Here is a 23,880-nt window from a genome sequence, read left to right as displayed (position 1 = left end):
TAAGTTTCCGTCACACTAGTATCAACATGTGGGGATTGGTTTGATAATAAAGAAATTACAGACATAAATAGCCTGCAGTTATGAGGATAGCGCGTTCAATTCTCATTTTGAATTCAGTAAACTGATGTCAATCCTGCCTCTCTGTGAAACACGGTTACATTCAAACATAGCCCGCTGAGAGCAAGATCACCTCAAATATAAACCTTTGGCTTTTTCCTCAAAATCCTGCTGATTAGATTCATTTGCGACAGGGAGGACTGCAGCAGACAGCAAGTATCAAGTACAGTAAATGGTTACTTACATCCACTACTTTGACGCATTAAAGTCCACCAGGTTTTATTCCAAATAATTACTGCATAACTAACTCTGGTCTCCATTATTCACTATAATCCAGGTTCTATCAGCTGGCACAGAACCTTTTTACACACCACACTAACACTGATTTTACCCAACCCAGTTTAAGCCGGGTCAACCAAACCCCAACAATTTATCACCTGAATCCCACGAGAAAGTATTATTATATATATATATATATATATATATATATATATATATATATATATATATATATATATATATATAATGTTTTAATGCTGGTAACTTGGGTCACATGTTCACTAACTTTGGTGAAACGTTTATGGAGGAAAGGCACTGGGTGTTTCCTGTGTCAGACTCAATGCTTCACTGTGTTCTAGGCAGTCAGACCGGCCAACAGTGTGTTCAAGACCAGTTGGCCAACAGACCAGTCAGACCAGTTGGCCAACAGTGTGTTCAAGACCAGTTGGCCAACAGACCAGTCAGACCAGTTGGCCAACAGTGTGTTCAAGACCAGTTGGCCAACAGACCAGTCAGACCAGTTGGCCAACAGTGTGTTCAAGACCAGTTGGCCAACAGACTAGTCAGACCAGTGACAGGCCAACAGTGTGTTCAAGACCAGTTGGCCAACAGACTAGTCAGACCAGTTGGCCAACAGTGTGTTCAAGACCAGTTGGCCAACAGACCAGTCAGACCAGTTGGCCAACAGTGTGTTCAAGACCAGTTGGCCAACAGACCAGTCAGACCAGTGACAGGCCAACAGTGTGTTCATGACAAACTGGGTGCGAGCTTTCACATCTCCAAGCTATAGGAGGAAAACCAAAGAGTGAGGGCAGTGACATCACCACAGCCTCAACCAGTGACATCGATGTCCTCTCAATGCGTTCTCCTTTGACAGCCAATCAGGACAGTTATAAACATCCATAAAGGCACTCATTATTAACCAGTAAAATACAAACGTGTAATGAATGGCAAATGCCCCCCCCCCCCCCCTCTGAGCAGGACGCAATGCCATTGGTCTAATTAAATGGTGATCCAGCCAATTATTGAAACGAATTAACTTGAAACAGCAGCAGCGTCATAACTCATAAACACACAAACGGTTTTAAACTGAAGCTTTGACCCACAGCAGCTAGTGGTATGGCTGCTAGCGCAGTATACGGCTGCCAATGGTACAACTTTTACCCAGCTGTACGGCTTGCCCTGAAAAGCAACATGGCATCTTTGCCGTTCTCTTGAGGAACACACTAGAATCTAGTCAGTAGAAGTGCTCTCCTATTGGCTTGGTCTCCTGTCTTCAATGATCATGTTGTTTTTCAGTGACGAACTGGGTCAATACACTCACAGAGAGAGAGAGATGGAGAGAGACACACAAACACACAGAAACAAAAGAGTGTGTGTGTGTGTGTGTGTGTGTGTGTGTGTGTGTGTGTGTGTGTGTGTGTGCACTTGCGAGTGTGTGTGTGTGTGTGTGTGTGTGTGTGTGTGTGTGTGTGTGTGTGTGCGCAAGCATGTGTGGTGTGAAAGAGGAGTTGGAACACTGACACAGATCAGTCTTACGGACACTGTTGATAACTCGAGCTGATAATACGTAGTTGTGCCTGGTATATAAACCTGATTGATTGATTCTACCTGAGAGCATATACACCTCTGAGCTGTGTGGTGACTGTGGTTTGAGATGCAACGTATCACAGCCTCAGCCAATTAGCACCGTTCTGATGTTGATGTAAAATCATCCACACAGAGAGGGCACACTGTGATGTAAACGATGTCAAGTAAATCCACTCTGCTCCCTCCAGACTGATCCGCATTCAAAAACATTAAGCCCCCATTTATTTTATACTCGGTTGCCAGTGTGGCCCAATGAAAAAAGCAGACAGACAAGATCACAACACGCAGCAATGTGACACGTTGCGAGCTTGTAGATTATACTAAGGAGAATTCCCCCTTTACTTGTGCTTATTCTTGTATCAACTGTGACTGGTGGTGACATTTCTATTGAATTGGTTCCAAGCCTTTGTTATTTCCGTTTCTGTCTTCCACAATTTCTCCTATAACTCTATCCACCCTTTTCTCTCTATCTCTCTCTCTCCATTCATTGCTCACATCACTGCCATCAATGTACCACCCAGTCTGGCCATTCATACCACCATCTCTCAACATTCAGGCACTGTCTTGTTTTGTTTCTCTCTCTCATTTATCTAATTATCTAAACCATCCCTGCCCCCCTCCCTCCCTCCCTCCAGACAATGTTTTTCTCTCTCTCTCCCTCTCTTTCTTTCTGGTCTGTTACTCTGGCAAGGTTTCGTTGTAGTCCATGATACTGAGTTCATATATCCTCTGTCGGACTGCCTCGGTTAGGCTGGGGGCCCTCTGGACTCCTGGGACAGAGGCTGGGGGAATGGCATCTCTAGAAAGGGTATCTCTGGGCAGGACATCTCCGGGTAGGGTGTTTCTGGCCAGGGCGTCTCCGGGCAGAGTTTCTCTAGGCAGGCTGTCTCTGGAAAGGGTCTGTCTGGGTGGGTTGTCAGTAGGTAGAGCATCCCTCAGCGGGGTGTCTTGGGGGAGTGGGCTCCCTGGCGGCAGATGAAACTCCTGACCCCTGGCCTCCTGCTCATCCCGTCTCTCCCTCGGCACCTCCTTCTCCTCCTGGCCGTGGGGAGGAGGTCTGAACAGCTCCCTGGCTCTTTGATCCAGGAACGAGCCCTCCATAGGGTAGGAGCCCACAGCCAGAGGGGCGTCAATGGGGGAGGTGGAGAGGAGGTTAAAGGGGGAGGTGGAGAGCGGGTAAAGGGGGGAGGTGGAGAAGGAGTGAAGAGGGGATGAAAGGATGGCTTCTACACCTCCGTTGAGTATGCTGAAGGACGCAGAGGGCTTGTTGCCAATTGAACAGTTGCTATGAGAGGTTGGGATGACAACATCGCTGCCATTAGATCTGATGGAGACAAACCGGAGGTTAGAGCAGTCTATATTGTTTTGACATATACACATATTATATATAAAATATATAATATATAAAAATGGCCTGGTACTTCCTGTAACAAGCTTCGAAATAAGACCAAAATGTGTACCAAGGTGCAGCTATTATTTGTAATATGTGGTAAACAGAATTACAAGTTTATTTAGCTTCTATTCGTGTTTTTGAGGGGCACTAGCTACAGGCTTTCCCCCGTGACGTCATGTGGCAGCCAAGTCTATGGACTTTGTGCGTGTCCAAGGGGCTCCTCACTTTATAGGAGTGATTATTTTGCTTCTATAAGTCTGTTCACATTCACTAGTCATTACCTGCTGGTGCTTAATCCTTCAGGCGGGCTGGCAGGTTCCTGGGGTTGGGCGTGTGTGTGTGAGCGTCCGTACGTGTGCGCGTCCAGGTCTATCTGGCTGTAGAGCTGCAGCATCTCAGTCTGTAGAACCTGAGTGACTCTCTTCAGGGCCACATACCGGCCTTCACAGGCCGACAGCTGGCCGCTGGAAAGTGAAGCGACCAATGAATGATCACATCCTGCACTAGAACAGAGCAGCATAACACCTCATCTACGCTGCCAGCGATGCGAGCGAGTGAACAAACGATGAAATCTCATAAGAACACATGTTTTTCAATGAGACTATTCTGACGTACCGCAAGCGTGCAGCGACGTCATCCACCCCTCCTATATTCGCTCGCAGAGCCTCTATTTGAGCGCGATTTCGCAGCCCCAAATAATTGGTTGAGATCTACACACGCTACTCTTTACTGGCTTTTTGATTGGTTCAGTCTACATTGCAACGTAATTGCCGACACTCCAAATCAGGACAGTTTTTCACGTGATATCGCCGTCGGAGCGCTCGCTCCTTGCCTGAGTAGATGAGGTGTAAATACCATTGATCACAAAATGTATCACAAACTGGTTGCTAAATTATTGCTCCAAGATGACTCTACCAGGAAGTGGATCACTGAGTTAAACTCAATCACCAATTAGTTGAGTTCCATTTACAGTACAGCACCCATGTTGTTTTGTGCTATTTCTTTTGTGCTATTTGTCTAGTACAGTGGTTCTCAACCTGTGTGTCTATCAGGATCCCCACATTATTTTGGGGGTTCCCCGGATGACAGTAAAGTAAGGACTTTTAAGACATTTTTAACCCCCCTCCTCCCCCATCTTTACCAGCCATGCTATAGTAATAAAAAAAGATTTTAACGGTGTCCTTGAATGTTTTTTAAGTCCATGTAATGTACTTGATACAGTGATTCTACAAAGAAGTGGAACTTAACCCGTAAGATGAAACCAAATGAACCTGTGTGGGTCCACTTGGTTACCAACTCTCCATCATTTAGCTGGGGACCGTCCACCTGGAATCCCTTCAAGGACCACTGGTGGTCCCCAGCCCACTGGTTGAAAGCCTATAGGGTCAGGCAAACACACGTACACACACACTCCTCTCTCTCTCTCTCTCTGTGTCGCTCTAATTAATTAGTCTCATGCGTTTAGATTCTCCCGGCGGATCCTGCCGGGAGCTGCCTATGCCTTAGAAAGCATAGGTGGACCCCAGGCTAGGCAAACAGCAGCTTGCTTAGTCCACAATAATCTGGAGCAGAGTTGTTCCTTCCATTAGTGACCGAAGTAGCAGCTGGACTTACAAACACACAAACACTTTCTCTTTGTCTGTGTCTGTGTCTGTACCTGCTGTGAGCCTTGTTGTCCTCCAGTAGTTTCTTCTGTTCTAGGATCAGTTGTTCCTTCCTGGCCAGCTGAGCCTCCAGGTCAGTGACCCTGTGATTGGCTGCTTCCAGTCTCTGAGTCTGCTGGGCCGCGCTGTCCCTGAGACGCAGCGTCTCCTTGGAAACACTGGACTGGACCATGCTCATCTCCTACACACACCATCCACAATCAATTTCACATTTATTTGAACCCATTCAGAACTACAAGCTTGTAGTAGATCTGCTATTTTTGATATTTGTGAAAATGTGGCTCTTTCAGAGCGAATGTTTTTAACACAAATCTTTGCTTCTGGGGTGTCCCTGGAACAAAACATTTTCAGATGGGGGTCGGCGGCCAGATACATATAATACTGCAGGTCTTTGACACAGTTTGAGAACCACTGACATAGAAACATAGATTGTTTTCAGAAAACTGTCAGGATTTAGAAGACATTTGTAGAATCGACCTCAGGTCTAAATGGGTTAATAACGGCATTACATGGGGCTGGCCTCACTGTATCTCTCAGACCTACTCCATGCAAAGCCAAATAAATGTGGATAAGGGCCTTCTGAAGATTCCTGCGACAAAACGTATAACTAAGGGGGGGCGGGCATTTGCAGTGGTTGCTCCTGTAGCAGAGTGGCTCACAGCCTCAGCCTGATGGCCTCAAAAGTCTAATATCTCACCCGGGCCATAGGGATATCCCTTTGGTCTAGTGGCTAACTAATCTGTACCAGCACGAGATAATCTTGTGAATAGCTATTTAATCCTCCTGTGCCAATCTCGTGATTGGCACAGGAGGATGGAAGGATCTGGCTTCAATGTCTGTGTATGCATTACCTGGTTGTGTTGGGTGTCTCCAGTGTGTGTGCTTTGCAGTAGTTTGTTTGTCTCTCCCAGCAGAAGAAGTTGTTTGTTCAAGAGAAACATCTGCTGTTCTAACTGCTCACAGCTGGACACCTACACACAGGCACACATGCACAAGCATATACACATTCACGAAGAAGAAGAAAAAAAAAAGAAGAGGTTTCAGACGGATCAAATCATCAATACCATGCTGTATGATGATAATATAGTTATTATAGGGGTCCTTGAGGGGGTCCACGGACGTTCCCCAGGAAAAGAGTTTAAACACGTATGCCCCTTAGTATTCAAGGGGCATACGTGTTTAGAAACTCTCTGTAGATTTTTTTTTTTAAATCTTCCTCCTAGTATTATCATAGTACCAGATGATCACGTTTTAGGGGGGGGGGGGGGGAATCACTATCTTTAACATACAGTAAATCTTCTCTTCTGGGGGGTCATTGACACAAAACGTGTTCAGATGAGGGTCGGTGGCCAAAGACTGTGGGTCCATGATATGAGAACGTTTGAGAACCACGTCTTTATCATATCCTACTACCGCACCTTGACTGACAGCTGTGTGAGCTGGTGTTCAGCATTGTAAGCTTCATTATTGGCTCTCTGAAGCTCCGCCTCCAGATCCCCCAGCCTGGACTGACACTCCTCCAACTCACTCTGAAAGCAACCAATCACAACCTGTGAGCATGTGTGTGTGTGTGTGTGTGTGTGTGTGTGTGTGTATACATAGTTGATTTCGGGTGGAAACCTCAAACAGTATGTCCAGAACTGTCACATTTTAGGATTCAAATGATAAAATAGCACATCTATTCTACAATTTCATACATTTTCCACACAAAAAATAAAAAGACAATAAATCAATCAAATGACAAAAAAAAGAAGTGAAGATAGTAGATCTACAAGCTCACATTGTGACACGTTGTGTGCTTGTAGCTTGTACATCTCTACTTGCAAAGCAGAGCGTATGTTGTGTGTGTGCGCTCGTGTGTGTGTGTGTGTGTGTGTGTAAGTAAGCAAGTAAGTGTGTGTACTTACCTGTAAATGTTGCGTCTTGTTGTAATACTCCTGCTGCTGTTGTTGCAGTTGTTGTATCTGTGTGTGCAGTTGTGCGGTGTGCGTGCGCGTGTCGTGTTTCAGCTGTGAATATCTCTTCTGTTCTTCACACAGACTGGCTCTCAGAGACTCGGTCTCTAATTCCTGCAGCTTTAACTGGCCCTTCTGTAGCACAAACAAACACAAACGCACAAGCACGCACACACACACATTCAGCTATTACAATTCCAAACATGCCCCACTTTAATTACTTCAGTCTACTTCATGAGTTGCTTAATGACATTTTATTGTCTTTTTTATGTCCAATGTATTTGCATTTAAGTTCATAAACTTAACATAAGTATAACAAAATGCATTTGAAATTAAATAAAATTTTTACTTTTCAATATTCAAATTCAGAAATATTCAAAAATAATACAGGATTTCAATTCAAATATAGCAAAAATAGCAGCGACAGTACAGGTATATGCAATGTGGACCCGTGGAGTCAATGTGGAACTATAGTGGCCCTCTCCATCGCCAAAGTTGCCCACCCCTGATCTACGACGTGATCTTACGTGTGTTTTTCTGTGTGTGTGTTACCATAGAGTCGTTGTGTTCTTGTAGTGCCGTGGCATTGATGACTCTCCTCAGCAAACGTCTGTTCCTCATAGCATGCTGCTGTCTCTTGTATCTCTCAAACTGGAGCTGACTATGAACTAGCAACAGCTGGCTACGCAATGTCTGGACCTCCTCCCCCTGGGCGGAGCCTAACCAGGAAGTACGACACAAACACAAAAACACACAGTCACACGCACACAAATGTATTATACAATATTGCTTTAATATACACTTAGCTTCACTATGTCAAATCACAAGCCATGCATTTTATGAATTAGTTATTTACCAACAACAATGGCAACTTGACAGGAAGGTCACTAGCTTACCTGAATATATTACCTGAAATAAGAATTTGGAGGTCATGGGGTCATGGTCATGATAGCACTACATTGTTTTAAGCCCATATCTTCATTAACATGGTCCTAATTACTTCCAACTCAAAACAAACCACAGTCGTCTACTGTTGGTCACTGGGAGCACTCTAGTATAATTGCAGTCTTCAATCAGTCTTAGTCTAGTTAAGACATCCCCCCCAAACAGTTACATCATGATATAAGCCCTTCAATGTGGGTTGGTTAGAACTTGTTGCATTAGTGGTTGTTTGGTAATTAAAGGTACTAGTTGAGATAGTACTAAATTAGTTAAGGTTAGTACTACCAGTGGTGTTTTGGTCATAGTATGGTATACCACGGCGTCACGTGTGGCCAGTAATTTTTCACTCGCACCGTAACATTACGGTATGGTGCGCACGCACGCTAGAACTTAAAATTTAAATACCTACCGTGGTGGGTAAAATATAATAATCCACCACTGGTTACTACTACTTTAAGGGTCTTGGGTTAGTAGTACTAGTTGTGTTAATGTTTGGTTAATGTTAATCTAGTTGAGTTTGATTGGTTAGTTGTACCAGTTGTTAATTAAGTGTGTACCTTTGACTCTCATGCTCTGTTGTTTACCTCCAATCTGACTCCAATCCACTGACAGCCTGTAATACACAAACACACGCACATACATAATCAATTACAGATTTGTTTGCAATAAACACAATTTAATATTATGAGGCTGTCATTACAATACATATAAGTGCTATTTAATAGCTAGTAGTATATCGCAGTGTAATGGTGCGTTGACATAAGCAGCGACCAAAGCCACAAAACGACCAAGCGTGGTCAACTATACTCAGTATACTGTCGCAGAGTCGCCGTTGAAAATGGGAATGCGCTCTATGCATACACGTAAATTTGGAAAGAACTTGGGCCCATTCCCTACTTCCTTCACAGGTGTTACCAATGATACTAATGAAGGCTCTGTTCCATTCTGGTCAAACAGAGTCAGGGTGCTGCTATTGTGCGTGTTGGCTCACTGGAAAGACTCTGCTACACCAGTGGGTCTCAAAGTGGCCTTTGAGTGGGTTCCAAATGAGAGTATTGAAAAAAAACAACCCGGACGTAGTAAGAGTTATTCTGTGTGCATAGACTAGAGACTATTGTGGCCTGATGCTTACTTCCTGCTGAGTCGCTGATGCGTGTCATTGCCGTGTGTGATCAAATGGTCGAGGACATCGAGAGGAGATAAAGAACTCTCCTTCTCTCCCTCCTCCTTCACGTCTTTCTCTCCATCACCACCCGCTTTTCCTGCCCTCTGAATCACCTCCTATAGGAAGGAATCATACCAGTGTTCATTTCGTTGACTAAAACTATGACCAAAAAATGTTTGTCGACTACCTTATTTTCACTGAAAAATAATAAGCTATGATGAGTAAAACTAAGACTAAATATATTGACAATTTCATCAGCACATTGAAAGACTTGACTTAAATGTTAGGGAGGGACTAATGGAGAAGAGAACTAAAATACAATACAATTTGATCCGTACAATTGTTTGCGCTCGGCTATCAACAATCTCACAACGTGTAGATCGGCTATGTTCAGCATGCAACCAAGTGTACAGTCTGCCATTATGCCAAAAAATGTTTTTTGTCAACTTTGTCAACTAAAACTAGACTACAACTAAAACCTTTCAGATGACTAAAATATGACTTAAAATTACAAATAAATTCATACTATGACTAAACAAAATAAAACTTAGCTGTCAATTTCCTGTGAATCATATTCATAATATCTCCACATTACAATATTTTAAATGCTCAATTACTGTAAATGTTTTTACGGTAGTGGATGATATCAAATGTTCCCTGTTCTCCAGTATTTATTTAGCTGAATTATAGCATGCAAATACAGTTAGCAGCTTGTTTACGTTCAGCTTCAATAGCCTTGATAGGACCAGGACTACTGCAGATGTTCCGTATTGACTGGCTGTATACGTACTTCAAACCAAATTGGTACTTTTGGTAGTGTGCAAAGTCAAATAGCAGGTTGCGAGTTGCAGTGGCCTGGCATGTGACAATGGGCTGTATTTTGCGTGTCTTAAGTACCAGGTCTTATTACCTAACTTGAGTAAACTAAAGACCTGGAGGCGTGACCAAAGAGCCCTATGTTTCCTAATGGTACGGCCGATTTGACCCTGCATATTATCGGATATCGGCACTACTCCTATGCACCATCCCAAGGCATTCACCTGTGTCTTCCTGTCCACAAACAGAGAGGCGGCCCTGGGCAAGGCGAGCTGAAACAAGGGTTCGTAGGGAGGTATGAGACCCTGGTGGGGACTGGGGGCCCAGAACAGGGCCGGACCACCTTCTTCCAGCCTGTAGGGACTGTGGATCCCCCCGTCTGTTCCACCAGGCTGCCCTGTGGCCAGGGCCTGGATGGGAGTGGAACAGGGTCTGAAGGACCAGGGCATGGGCTGGTGGGCTGTGCCCAGAGACGCCTCACCGTGGCTGGGAGTGGAGGCATGGACGGTCAGGTTTAACAACTCTGCTGTGATGGCATCTGGTGGAAGGGGAGTGCAAATGATTTAGAAGCAAATCCGTAAGTGAGTGTTAGGGCAGATTCACACTGAGTCTGTTTGATTCAAACTGTTCCCCGCTGGCCATGATTCACATTGGCCTTGATTCTTCCGCACCAGAGACTAGTACACTTCATTCAACTGTATTCAATGCTTTCACATTGCAGCGATCCGTATCCGAGTACACTTCATACTTCATAGTGTACCATAGACCATAGTGTGAATCTGCCCTTAGTGTGTGTGTGTGTGTGTGTGTGTGTGTGTGTGTGTGTGTGTGTGTGTGTGTGTGTGTGTGTGTGTGTGCACGTGCATGTTTACCATCCTCTCTCTCTTTATGTCCAGTTGTGTGGTCCAGGTCTCTCAGTCTGATGAAATCTGACACCTCTGTCAGAGACAGGCTCCGTCCCCCTTCTACACAAAAATAACGTACTCTATGTTATTATTGCAGAAGTAGCCTGGCCCAGCCTGTATGATTCCTGGTCTAGAGGGGCGGGTGCCGGTCGAAAACAGGCAGTGGATCCTACTGGTTCACTGATCTGAGAACCCACCCTGCACCCCCGCCCCTCTCCTCCCCTCCACTCCACTCCACTCCACTCCACTCCACTCCCCCATCCCTCTCCTCACCTCACCTCACCTCCCCTCCCCCGCCCCTCTCCTCCCCTCCCCTCCCCTCCCCTCCCCCGCCCCGCCCCTCTCCTCCCCTCCCCTCCCCTCCCCTCCCCTACCCTCCCCAGAAGAAAACAGCGGAGAATAGTGACGTCACCAAACCTCTGTTATTGGTTAGCGAAATAGAACTAAGGCTTCCTATGCCAGATTTTCCAATGGGATTCATCAGGCTTTAATTTTTTTGCCGAATGCGAACGAAAATAAATTAGTGAGAGATCATATAGCAGAAAACAACCAATGTCTTGGTTTATTTGCCTGAACCGATTATTTGACAAAGGTTGCGCAATCATTCAAAGATAGTGTTTAGTTATAGGCTGACTTTAATAAGTAACACCAAACTTTCAGCTCCAGTCTGCCGCACAGTGCTGTTTAACTAATTGTCTGCCGTAAGGTGGCGACAGAGGCCAGCAGAAAACGGCAGATTACCATGCTTTCACAGCCGGGTTACTCGCTCACAGACCTCGGCTTGTGCTAGCAGTAGCTCACGCTGTTTATCTTTCGCCAGAAACGGTAATTAATATCTCGGGAGCGATGCGATCAAAAATCACATCCGATCTTTGGATCCTCAAACCTCAAACCCCCTTAGATCTCCATATATGAAGCTGACCTGTTCTGACATTCCAAATGTTGATCCTACCCCACCTTCCTCCACCTGTCCTGTTGATGACATCACGCTTACCTCTCTCCTCCTTGATTGGTTGACCGGCGGGTATCACCATTGGCTGCTGCTTTGGCTGGAATTAAGTACAAGAGTCAGGTGGTCAAAATACGTGTTGGTCAACACACACACACACACACACACACACACACACACACACACACACACACACACACACACACACACACACACACACACACACACACACACACACACACACACACACACACACACACACACACACACACACACACACACACACACACACACACACACACACACACACACACACACACACACACACACACACACAATAAGTACCAGTAAGACGTGCTGAGGATATATGGACCTATTTTGGATTAAAATAATAATAATGAATTGCCGTTTTCAGGCCGGATAGGCTAATTAGTAAGGCCATGCGGGGCCTCAAGCCAGCGCAGTTAGGGCCCAGGTAGGGCCGGGCCTTCATTTTCGGGCCTGTTGAGAACTCTAGTTTTCGCCGGCTGCGGCTGCGTTAAAAACTTTGGGGCGGGTCCGTCTAGAGTTTGAATGGACAGGTATCAGTTAAAAGGGAGACATCAAAGAGGAAGGACGGGTGGGGAATATCAACATCTGGAATGTCAGAACAGGTCAGCTTCATATATGGAGATCTAAGGGTTTGAGGTTTGAGCCTGAGGTCAGATGTAGAGTTGCTGGCCGGCTCCATATATGCAGATCTAGGTGATGATCCAGTCTTCTCAATGTATGACTATCCAGGGTTTGATGAGGTCAATGTTGTGATTTTCACATATGGAGACGGCCATATATGGAGCGTGTCACGAGGTGTGAAGGGCTGACGGCCATATATGGTGGCATGACGTGACACGAGGCGTGATGGACTGACAACCACATATGGAGGTGTGACGGACTGACTGACTGACAGGTTTTGCAGGTTATAGTAATCTGCAACCTATGGTCGCAACTAGTTACCTGGTTGTTGTTGTCTGAGGGCTGACCGTGTTCTTCAGCCAATGGGGTTGCAGGACACGGAGTGACAGGGGTGGTGGCTAAAGAGGGACATTTTACACCTGGAGGAAAATAACATACACGTCAATCAGACAACAATGACGTTCAATCAATGAGCATATGCGTGTTATCCTAGTTACTTTGTTGCTCCTAGACCTATCAGACAACTAGTGGCAGTAGTTTTGTACACCGTTTTTACTGTGTGTGTGTGTGTGTGTGTGTGTGTGTGTGTGTGTGTGTGTGTGTGTGTGTGTGCGTGAGTGCGTGCGTGCCTGACCTGACATAGAGGTGGTCCTTATTAAGGGTGGCTGGGTGAAGAATGTTGAAGGTTCTGGAACAGTTGCTGGAGAGGCTGGGGGCGTGGCTAAACCACATACAGAGGAGGGGCTCCATGTGTCCCCCTCACAGTGCTGAGATTGAACACACACACACGCACACGCACACACATGCACACACACAAACTCAGTGTCCATACTCCATAGTGAATGTAAATTATTACAGAGCTCACAAATTTCGATTGTATTGTATCCGGAAGCTCTGAAAATGAGTAGAAAATAGAGAGAAGAGAACGTCCCCGTCCCCCCCCTTTAACTGTGCATTTGTGTGAATAAGTCCTAATGGAAACCAATTTAGTCTAAGCCTAGCTTGCTAGCCACTTATTTGAAAAAACATATCCTAAAGAGGTTTTAAAACACATTTTAGTGATTGGTGTAATACCGTTCCGTTCTGAAGAGCAGGCAGGCAGACAGACAGAGCCTGTATATAGCTGCTGTTTCCAGACAGACAGAGAGACAGACAGACAGAATTACCTGTATATAGCAGCTGTTTCCAGACAGACAGAGAGACAGCAAGAGAGGAGCCTGGTCTGTGGCCACTGGAGTACAACCTGAACTTCCTGTCAGAATACATCACAAATTGAACATAATAAATCGTGTGTGTGTGTGTGTGTGTGTGTGTGTGTGTGTGTGTGTGTGTGTGTGTGTGTGTGTGTGTGTGTGTGTGTGTGTGTGTGTGTGTGTGTGTGTGTGTGTGTGTGTGTGTGTGTGTGTGTGTGTGTGCGTGCGTGCGTGCGTGCGTGCGTGCGTGCGTGCGTGTGTGCGTGCGTGCGTCTTACTGACCAGTGGAGGACAGGTTCATGTGGGAGCTGTAGAGGGGGTCTGGTAGAGAGGAGTAGCCCTCCTCACTAGAACATTCTTTAGGGTCCAGAGACATTTTGGAACATTCTATCACAATGTCATGAATCTCACAACACTTCCACCTGACAGATATGAGGGAGAGAGAGAGAGAGAGACAGAGAGAGAGAGCAAGAGAGAATGAGACAGACAGAAGGAATCTTCATTTTAGCAATATACTAGCGCTTCAAGCAGAAATAGTAGTACTGTACAGGTAGTTGTACTACTACTAATAGTAATATAGTGGTAGTTCTAGTAGCACTTTTGATTGCACTTATTGTCCTGACCTGGATGGATCTAGTTCGTAGTCCTGAGTTCCAGTGACCAACTCTGGATGAACTCTCACATGCTCTAACATGGGCTGCGCACACGCACACGCGCACGCACACACACACACACACACACACACACACACACACACACACACACACACACACACACACACACACACACACAAGAAATTAAGAAAATAAAGAAATGTGTTTAGTCAATGTATCTGTGCTGTGTTCTACTGTTGGCTGCCGTGTTCTTTGTTCTACCAACCTTGACGACCTCTTCGAAGGTGGCGAGGTTCTCCTTCATGCTGTAGTGCAGACGGAGGTAGGAGATGAAGTTACATGGATACATCCCGTACAGACGGTGGAACAGAGAGTACACGCTGGCATGGAGATGGACGAGATACACTCCATGGACATGACCTAAACACACGCAAAGTCGCAAAGTAGCATGCACACACACACACACACACACACACACACACACACACACACACACACACACACACACACACACACACACACACACACACAAATTGATTAATTAATCAATCAATCAATCAGAAACTCAGAATCTGTTAAGATGTTACACCAGTGGTTTTCAGTCAGTGGACCGAGGACCACCAGTGGTCATTGAGGGGGTTCCAGGTGGTCCCCAGCTAAAGAGTTAGTAACCAAATGGACCCTTTAACTCTTGAGAGTGTAAAATTAAACCAAACTCATTTTATGCTCTCAAGAGTTAAACTACATCCTGCATTAGTTCATTTACAAGTATGAATGTATAAGATATTGTTATGTTATCCAGGGATAAGGGACAAGTGGCTCAAATGGCGAATGAATAATGGTCCTCGATATGAAAAGGGTTGAAACCCACTGTGTTACACATGTGCAGGCCTTCGGCTAGATAGCTGAGCACTGAAACATTGCTCTGGCAACTTTTTTTTCTTTTAACCCATTCTGACCTGAGATCAGATTCTAAAAATGTCTGTTTGAAAATGACAGTTTTCTGAAAAAGCTATGTTTCTATGTCAGTCGTTCTTCGATTTTTCAAAAATAGCTAAAGCATAACGTGTTCCCGCCTAAAATGGGTTAATACCATGTGATGGTTGTGGAATTAGCTGCTGCCACAGTAAATCAGACTTTGGTTGAGCACAAATTGCACAGGGGAATTTAATTGGAGTCTTTGATGTACAAAAAACTGGGTCCTATAATGTCAAAGCGTCCTGGTGGTGAAATGGTAGTGTGTGCACACACGTGTGTGTGTGTGTGTGTGTGTGTGTGTGTGTGTGTGTGTGTGTGTGTGTGTGTGTGTGTGTGGACTCTGTGTTACCAGGGTTTCTAAGGCCCCAGGAGGCCAGACGTCCAAAGACATCAAAGAAGTCGTAGATGTGCTGTTTCCCAGCCTGAGGGATGATGGGTAACAGGGTGATCAGGACCAGGGCCCCCGTTATCAACACCACAACATCACTGTCTGCCTGGAAACACAATAGAACATACAGTATGTACTGATACATTCATTCAGGGCTTTCAAGAACACACATTTAAGTTGACGATTAATTGTCACACTAATAGTTTTTAGCATTGAACATTGGAACATATGAATAAATAAACGTTTGTTTGCCTTGTAATCAAAAGGGCAGATATGACAAATAACTGAAAAATACAAAGACATTACTGACATATTCATTAGTCTTATACTATTAAAATGATAAACTATTAAATTGCTGATCTACCATTTTCGATCTACTATTTTGATCTGCCATTTCAGCTTTTATTTATGTAACATGTTTCAACATAGAAACGATTATGACAAAATAATTGTAACGATTATGTCAAAGAATTGTGATTAAACTATTATGTAATAGTTGTGACAGGCCTAGATACATTGCTAAGTTATATTACATAATGGTGATACATCAATGATATAGCTACTATGTTCCAGATCTCATACCTTAAGACATTTGAGCAGGGAGGAGAGCAGAGGCGAGCGACTGATCTTGTGCAACCAGGGAGGCTGTTTGCAGACTACATGTCCCAGCAGCACTAACGTGTGCAGTCTACTTCCTGGTTTTGACAGACAATCATTGAGCTTGTCCAGCAGGGGCTGAGGAGAGATTAGAATCATGATAAAACCGTGATGTTTGGTTGTACATTCATACATAAGATACATAATGGTACATACATACGTACATACAGACAGACAGACAGACAGACAGACAGACAGACAGACAGACAGACAGACAGACAGACAGACAGACAGACAGACAGACAGACAGACAGACAGACACGTGAGCTTATACTGTATCTGCTATTTTCGCCTAATGTTCAGCTCAGAATAGGGACGGCTAGGTCTATTATTAATTTAGAATTTATATTTATAAAGAATATTTTATATTACACATGAGGGCCATTGGCAGAAAAGAAGGGACACTGCATGTCCCTGAGCATAAATGTATGTGTATGAGCATACAGTATACCGTATAACAATGGTAAACACAAGCTTGATCTACACTGGGCCATGCACCAGGGTGCGCTGCAGCAGTTTCATGTGGTTAATTATGCAAAAACTAATATGCAGCTAAACACAACACGGCTTCTGTTTTTTTGAGCGGTGAGCAGGGTGGCAGAGAATCCTTTTTGAGCAGCAGAGCGGAACGTATAAAAACAGCCCCTTTGAGCGTGAAGCAGGATTCTCTACACTCACATGCTCTGCCCAGGAGCCACATGACCCTGAAGCCCGCTAGGTGCTTGAAGGCCAATGGGAGTAGTTAGCCTAGCTGTTGTCATTATTGTTACCACCATTATAATTATTGTTACCACTATTATTAGCGGTAGAAGTAGTGCTTTTCTGTTGATTTATCAAAATCTTTTTCTTTCCACATGATTTTGTTTATTTTTTGATTTGATTAGAAATGCAGCAATGTTGAAATTTAATTTCTTCATTCAGTCTTGGTTTCCTGCTATGAGATTACTTAAATCTCAAAAAGGTGGGCATAATAAGCCTCGGCTCCAGCCCTTTCCTTGTTGGTCAATTGTATCATGTCAATCCCTTTATCTGTTTGTGACAGAGACAAATAAACTATCTATCAATCTATCTATACCTACAGTGTCTCCATGGAATAGAGCAAAATAAAAACTCACAACGATTGTGTGCTAATGTGCGCACACATGCATGCACAATTAACACAATATATACAATTATGACGGTTTTTGCTGTGCTAAATAGCCAACCTGTTGAAGAAATCACAGAGTTAGGCTTTAACCTTTGCTTTTATATGAAATGTCACAGACTATTAAGATTTTACAAAAGATGCTTTGAGAGCTTGTAGATAGGCTATTATTTACTGAGAACTTTAATCCATGTGTCTCAGTATGCCTAATTGCCTACTTCCTAAAAAGGGAAGGAAATGTGCTGCGCTGACCGCACAGTCTGCAGCACAATATTTACGTGCTCTGCCTGTTTTTGCAGGCTCCAACCCCTCCTTACTTTTCTGTGCTGTCACACAGCCAGCCCTCCAGCCAAGGAGAGAGATGTTTGTTCTTATAACTTCCTGAGGGGAAGAAATAAAGCCCTGGGTGTTGTACACCCCTGGTGATATGATGCTGGTTGGCCTTCCTGAAAAGGGCTGGAGGAGACATAAAGTACCATATGTCCTCCCCACCCATCATGGAGAGAGGAGGGCTGTCATCTGAGAGAGTCTAGTGCCATTCCCATTAACAACACACTCTCAGGGTAGCTATGGCACATGTTGTGTGCCAGGGACAGACCAGATAGCAGCCAAATGGACTGGGTAGGCCTGACCCTCGAATTCAAAAACCAATAGGTACAACCTGTGCTGCGGTGCAATGGGTACATTAACCCATTTAGGACTGACGTCGAAATAAATAAAAAGTCTTCTGAAAGAATATATTCAAAGATTTGTGCCGCATTTTCACGATTTTTCAAAAATAGCAGACCTACAAGCTCGTAGCTCGTAGCTCATAGCAGATCTGCTATTTTTCAATAGCTAAAGTATAACATAATGCTTATAGTTAAAACACCAAAAGGCGTTCCCGCCCAGAATGGGTTAAGTCAATGGACTTGAACTTGTGGCGCACGGTAAACCGGTACTGAAAAAGTAACTCTTGTACTAGCCTCGGTCCCAGGCTTACTTATCTGCGAAAAGTGTAAAGACCTGACCACTAGCTCTTGTACTAGAGATTTAAAAAAGGTACCATCACAGCAAAAGGTACCATCACCGCATTTCAAAATATTTGGTACTTTTTATTAAGCAAATTACTTCGGTGCAGCGCATGTCGGACCATCGCTTTTTCGCATCGCATCGCATGTCCCCCCGCTTCGGATCTTCGGTGTGTCGGAAAAGCAATGTAAATATTTAAAAAATATATTTATCTTTTTATTTCTTCTTCATGCCCACCACCGAGGAAGTAAACGGGTAGTTCCGACATACTATTGGTCCGACTGTCATTAGACCGACACCCTACCCAAAACCCTAACCTAACCCTAACCACATGCGGGAGGCAGGCAACGCATGTCGGTCATTGTCGGACCAACGCATGTCGGACCAACGCATGTCGGACCAACGCATGCCGGACCAACGCATGCCGGACCAACGCATGTCGGACCAACGCATGTCGGGCCAACGCATGTCGGACCAACGCATGTCGGACCAACGCATGTCGGACCAACGCATGTCGGACCAACGCATGCCGGGAGCGACGGGTGATTTCCGCATGTCGGACCTTTGTTGTGTCGGATCTGCGTGTGCACCCCAAGTAAACAAGTTAGGTCATGACACACACACACACACACACACACAGAGTGATGCCAGACCTTGTCATGTGGCTCTCTGATGGATGAAAGGAGGGCAACAGCCTGAGGAGACGATGAGTCTAGATAGTAATCAACTAGACTGGACAGAAAGACACCTCCACGGTCTGAGGAGAGGAGACGTGAATAAGGGAGACAACAGGAGAGTTATTATAATAACCTGGAATTGGTGTGAATTGAAGAAAAAAAAGCCTGGCAAGGGGAGAAGAGGGGGCGGGGTAGGGCTGTCAGCGAATGTCAATGAGCTAATAAGCTAGTTGTGAGTGAGTTCTAATAACCTGTATTGAGCTGGTCATTGATGGAGGATTTAACGTGCTCCAGCTCCTGGAGGTCAGAGGTCTCCAGACGGGGAAGCAGCTCGCTCACACTGCTCTGGTCCTTAGACATGATGTCAGCCTAAAACACAGAAGCAGTCACATGTCAATATAATACAGTACTTCATTATGTTAGAGCTGGTGCTTGCTGCGTGTTGCATGCGACAGTTAACTAAATGCATTTGTAGCCTGACTTATACTTAGTGGCACACTGGTGTTGCTACTTGCTAGTGCTGCACGATTCTTGCTCAAATATTTTCCTCCACAAGAATTGAGATCACGATTCTCATTTTTTCCATGAAAATATTTATTGGCTGCCTTTTTTGCTGCTTACGCCTTTTATTGATTTTTTTTTTTAAAGGGACAGTAGGCTGACAGGAAACGGGAGAGAGATGGGGGAAGACATGCAGTAAAGGCAGTGTCGGCCTCGGGAGTCGAACCCGCGGCACACTGCGACTGGATTACCAGTCGGGTGCCCAGACGGTTACGCCACCGCCTGGGCCAATGTTGGTGAGTTTAACATTGTTTAATGCAATCAGACAGGACTTTTCTGTTTGGATGGTGTTGCCTGCGGTAAAAAGTTATAAAAAAATATATACAAGCTCACAAGTTCACAACATGTCACATTGAGCTAGTAGATCTTCTATTCACTGAGCACGACACCAGCAGACAACTAAGTACAAATCGGTTAATAGGGCACATCAAAATGCCCCGACGATAAGTAAACAGTTTGATTCCCGGCCAGTCGGAGTAAATATAATTCCCCTAGTCTCTCTCTTCCTGCATCTACTGTCTCTCTCTCCACTATTCTATATCTAACAAAAGGCTTGACATGCCACCAAAAATGAGGAATACAATAAAGTCCCTTCTCATCTCAAGTCTCATTTAATCAATAATCAGCATGGTTTATCTTTCATAAAGATGTTCAGGTGTCAGCGGTCTGTGTGTCAGAGAGGGAACAGTCACATATAGAGAGGACAGAGTACAGCTCAAAGGCAGACATCAGGCTTGGACAGTGATGGCATGATGCTACTGGGAATCCCAGACAATTTCCATCCACTATTTAGCCTGTTTTAGATACTAGAGTAGACACTGTTTATTTTCAATAATATACTGGACTGCCAATAGCCTATACATACAAATATAGACATAGATAGTATATAGCGGGTCCACCTGTCTGTCTGCCTGGGTAGGCTGGACTGGGATAGTACAGTATACACTACAGTATATATAGTACAGTACCGTATATATATACGTAGTTTAATAGTTGTGTATATTATTCGTACGTCTCTAAATGTTTTGATGAATTGAAAATGGTGGGCCCTATTGTAAACATGTGTAATGCTTTATGGTGTCGTCTACTCACTGTTAACAGTTTTTGTATTGAGTTGTACTTGAAATGTACTGTAATTCTGCTAACTGTTAATAAATCAATCAATCAAAGTACATCTTGGAAGATGGAGACAAACAGGTCGATAACTAGTTCAGTTCAATGCCATTAACAGTAATAGTGTACTGTGTGTGTGTGTGTGTGTGTGTGTGTGTGTGTGTGTGTGTGTGAGAGAGATATGGTAGATATGAGGCATACTGTTACATTGCAATGTAGCATGTTGAGGGCAGTCAGTCTAATGTCTGTATCCTGTTTATGATGTGTATATGGGCGATGTAGACAAAATCAAATAACACGTTTTTGACCAAATACCTCGATATCGATAGTAACGAACATCTTTTTTATTTCTCAACAATGGCTTAATTATTATTCGACCTCATGTTGCCATATCCAAAATCCAATAGCTAGCCCTATCAATAGCGTATCCTATTTTTTATCCGAACTTCACTTAACTTTCATCCCATCATCATTTATGATGAATTGAAAACGGTGGACCCTCTTGTAAACAAGTTTGATTGATTGATTGAAATATTTATTAACAGTTTGCAGAATTACAGTACATTTCAAGCACAAACTCAATACAAAGACTGTTAACTGTGAGTGGACAACACAATTAAGCATTACACTTGTTAACAACAGGGTCCACATTGTTCAATTCATCAAAAGTGTAATGCTTCATGGTGTCGTCCACTCACAGTTAACAGTTTTTGTATTGAGTTGTGCTTGGAATGTAATGTAATTCTGCAAACTGTTAATAAATACTTCAATCAATCAAAAGTCAGCTACCCAGAGGCCTGTACTTCATTAAAGATTAAGTATGTCAAAGGTTTTGTTGAATGGTTCAGAGCTGACTGGGTGTCGATATAGTTGGTAGACATTAGACAAGTACAGCATGACATTTTTAGAGAAAGAACACTTCCACACAGCAGAAAACCTCAGTGTACATTTAACTCTGAGAGGGTACAAATGGAACCAAAAATGCACCCGAACTGTGTGTGCACTGTAGATAAATTGGACTTTTGCTGTTATATAAACTCTAATTCTGGAAGGGTAAAAAGAGAGAGTACACCTTCGCTCGATCAGTGACTTTTTAAAACTGCATACAATGTTCATGAAAACGGTAGACAACGGGTTTGAAAACACACTTTACTAAAATCACAGCCAGCAGTGTGTGTGGCAGACAGACAGTGCCTTCAGGCAGGCTAAGCTAACAGCTAGCCTGCTGAGTTGTCCCTGCCTGGTGTTTCAGGAGTCAGGCTGCTCTTTTTTATCTTATTATTCACACACAAAAACACGTTGACAACTTTTAACTGTCAGCTGCCGTTGAACGGTGCCTTTCGATGCTCAGTAAAATGACGACGGTCACGTCAACCCGCCGCCGAAAAGCGACATTTTTTGCATAAAAGATTAAGTGGGTTACCTTTCAGACTTGTTGTTGGAAGCAGGGCGCCGCCATGTTGACAAAAAGCACACAGACAGAGCCCCTCCCCCTGACACGATAGGTAATCTCGATCCCATAGGCCGGGAGGAGCAGCACTGCTGTGATTGGTTAATAGGTTGTCGTCACGGAGACAGAGGTCAAGAGCCAAGACCATAAGGCCAAGACTACGTATTTTTCTAAAAATCAATATATTGATTTAGAATCGATATAGATATAGTTTTTTTGCTATGTACATAATTATCATATTATATTTTAATTAGTCAAGGCATCTGGACTGGTAGAAGTATAACATTTAATTGTAAATAGAAAAAAAGCAACAGAACATTAGCTGTCCAGCTGGGTCCTACAAATTGCCCCAAAGTACCCAAAAGTATACCTAAAAGTACAGGGCACAAAATACCCCCAGAGTAAAATGGTAAATGGTGTTAGTGCTTTTTATCCAAAGCATTTGATTGTGCATTACATTCAGCCATTCATTGTTACTCATTCTGTAATAAATATTGGTAAATCTATTCATGAGTTGTCTGACTGAACTGAAGTTGTGGACATTGAAGTGATGTACATCAGCGTCGGAGAGGAACAGGCACTGTCAGATCAGTTACGCAACTTTTTGGGAAATCGAATTCCTTGGAATCCACATGAAAGAAATGCATTCTGAGAAGGAAGACATGTCAGTGTATCCCTCCAACTCATGGTGGCGCTACAACAAGCCAAGTTGCGTCTCACACACACACACACACACACACACACACACACACACACACACACACAATTCAATTCGAGCAAACATACATTTACATTGACAAAGCAAGTGTCAAAATATAATAAAAACACGCACGCACGCACACACACACAAGCACACCCAATGACACCGCGACCATCCATACGGGCAATGGGATGTACAGTATATAGACTTTAAATCCACCCAGTCAAATGTGTGACAGCTGTCACCTGCTGTTTACATACATGAAATGCCCGTCAACCAAACTATTCACTTTCATGATCATCATGTCAACACTATTCACGTGACTACATGTATGTTGTTGTTGTTTGTGCTCTTGATGTATATAATATACCATACAGAGGAGAAATGTGCACGCAGCAGACGAACTGAAGTCCCAAGATGTTTATTCAAACGGCAACAGCATACAGCAACAACATAGACTCACGTCAGCCATGCAGAGTGCATGGCTCACGTCTCCCACAAGGCTCGCGCCTCGACTGACTGACAATGATAGCCTTGTAGGCCACCTTTTAAACACTCCACATTTGGTCAAGGGGATCGACATGGTGCATATCTATTATAGTAGCAAAGTCCTTTGAGCAACTCAGGTCAACACAGACCCCTAATTAACATACAACGGAATTAGACTCCTAGCTACTCCTGAAGAGACCGACACCCCTCTCTAGCAGCTGCTCACCAAGAGGTCTACTGTATGTAAATTTACACAATTGACACGAAGGCATTGCAACACAGTATAATTATGAGATCCTAAATATTCTTCACTCTTAAAAGAACTGAATGCAGCTGGAGAAGTAAAGCGCTCTGTTGGCTTCACTTCTAGAATTCTCACCAACACCAACCGTCGAGCACACATCACCCCGGTCTTAGCCACACTCCATTGGCTGCCCATCAAGGCTAGAATAGATTTTAAAATCCTTTTAACCACTTTTAAAGCCCTACATGGACTGGCCCCACCGTACATTTGTGAT

The 23,880-nt window shown here is 44.0% G+C and overlaps 1 protein-coding gene across 3 annotated transcripts; it reads right to left on the bottom strand.

The window, feature by feature from the left end:
* Positions 1 to 556: 556 nt before the first annotated feature.
* tsc1a (TSC complex subunit 1a) lies at positions 557 to 22,187 on the bottom strand. 3 transcript variants are annotated; one of them, XM_080766586.1, is made up of 23 exons: positions 22,147 to 22,187; positions 19,301 to 19,418; positions 19,026 to 19,129; positions 16,143 to 16,295; positions 15,522 to 15,666; positions 14,460 to 14,614; positions 14,204 to 14,277; positions 13,863 to 14,002; positions 13,554 to 13,639; positions 13,022 to 13,154; positions 12,709 to 12,806; positions 11,761 to 11,815; positions 10,734 to 10,826; positions 10,086 to 10,399; positions 9,013 to 9,161; positions 8,438 to 8,493; positions 7,491 to 7,657; positions 6,891 to 7,073; positions 6,402 to 6,512; positions 5,835 to 5,954; positions 4,977 to 5,164; positions 3,601 to 3,783; positions 557 to 3,250 (listed from the first exon to the last, which is right to left on the bottom strand). In XM_080766586.1, exons 2-23 carry the CDS (start codon positions 19,407 to 19,409, stop codon positions 2,605 to 2,607), a joined length of 3,462 nt encoding a protein of 1,153 aa, XP_080622712.1. In that variant the 5' UTR covers positions 19,410 to 19,418; positions 22,147 to 22,187; the 3' UTR covers positions 557 to 2,604. The 3 variants fall into 3 exon arrangements, with proteins under 3 accessions (XP_080622712.1, XP_080622714.1, XP_080622713.1); XM_080766588.1 differs by having other exon boundaries at positions 557 to 3,211; XM_080766587.1 differs by having other exon boundaries at positions 8,465 to 8,493.
* Positions 22,188 to 23,880: the final 1,693 nt, after the last annotated feature.

The sequence above is a fragment of the Protomyctophum bolini genome, assembly GCF_963924005.1.
Source record: "Protomyctophum bolini genome assembly, chromosome: 6".
Lineage (NCBI taxonomy): Eukaryota > Metazoa > Chordata > Actinopteri > Myctophiformes > Myctophidae > Protomyctophum > Protomyctophum bolini.
The sequence above is the reverse complement of the archived record's forward strand: the minus strand, read 5'-3'. Positions and strand labels throughout refer to the sequence as shown.

Bases quoted from the DNA above. Each gene is read 5' to 3' on its own strand.
- tsc1a (XM_080766586.1), bottom strand. From the start codon at position 19,409: ATGTCTAAGGACCAGAGCAGTGTGAGCGAGCTGCTTCCCCGTCTGGAG. The intron at 14,003-14,203 runs GTCAGGACAATA...CATATCTGTCAG, and splicing joins TACGAACTAGATCCATCCAG to GTGGAAGTGTTGTGAGATTC. The intron at 7,658-8,437 runs GTACACACTTAA...CTTCCTGGTTAG, and splicing joins ACAGAGCATGAGAGTCAAAG to GCTCCGCCCAGGGGGAGGAG.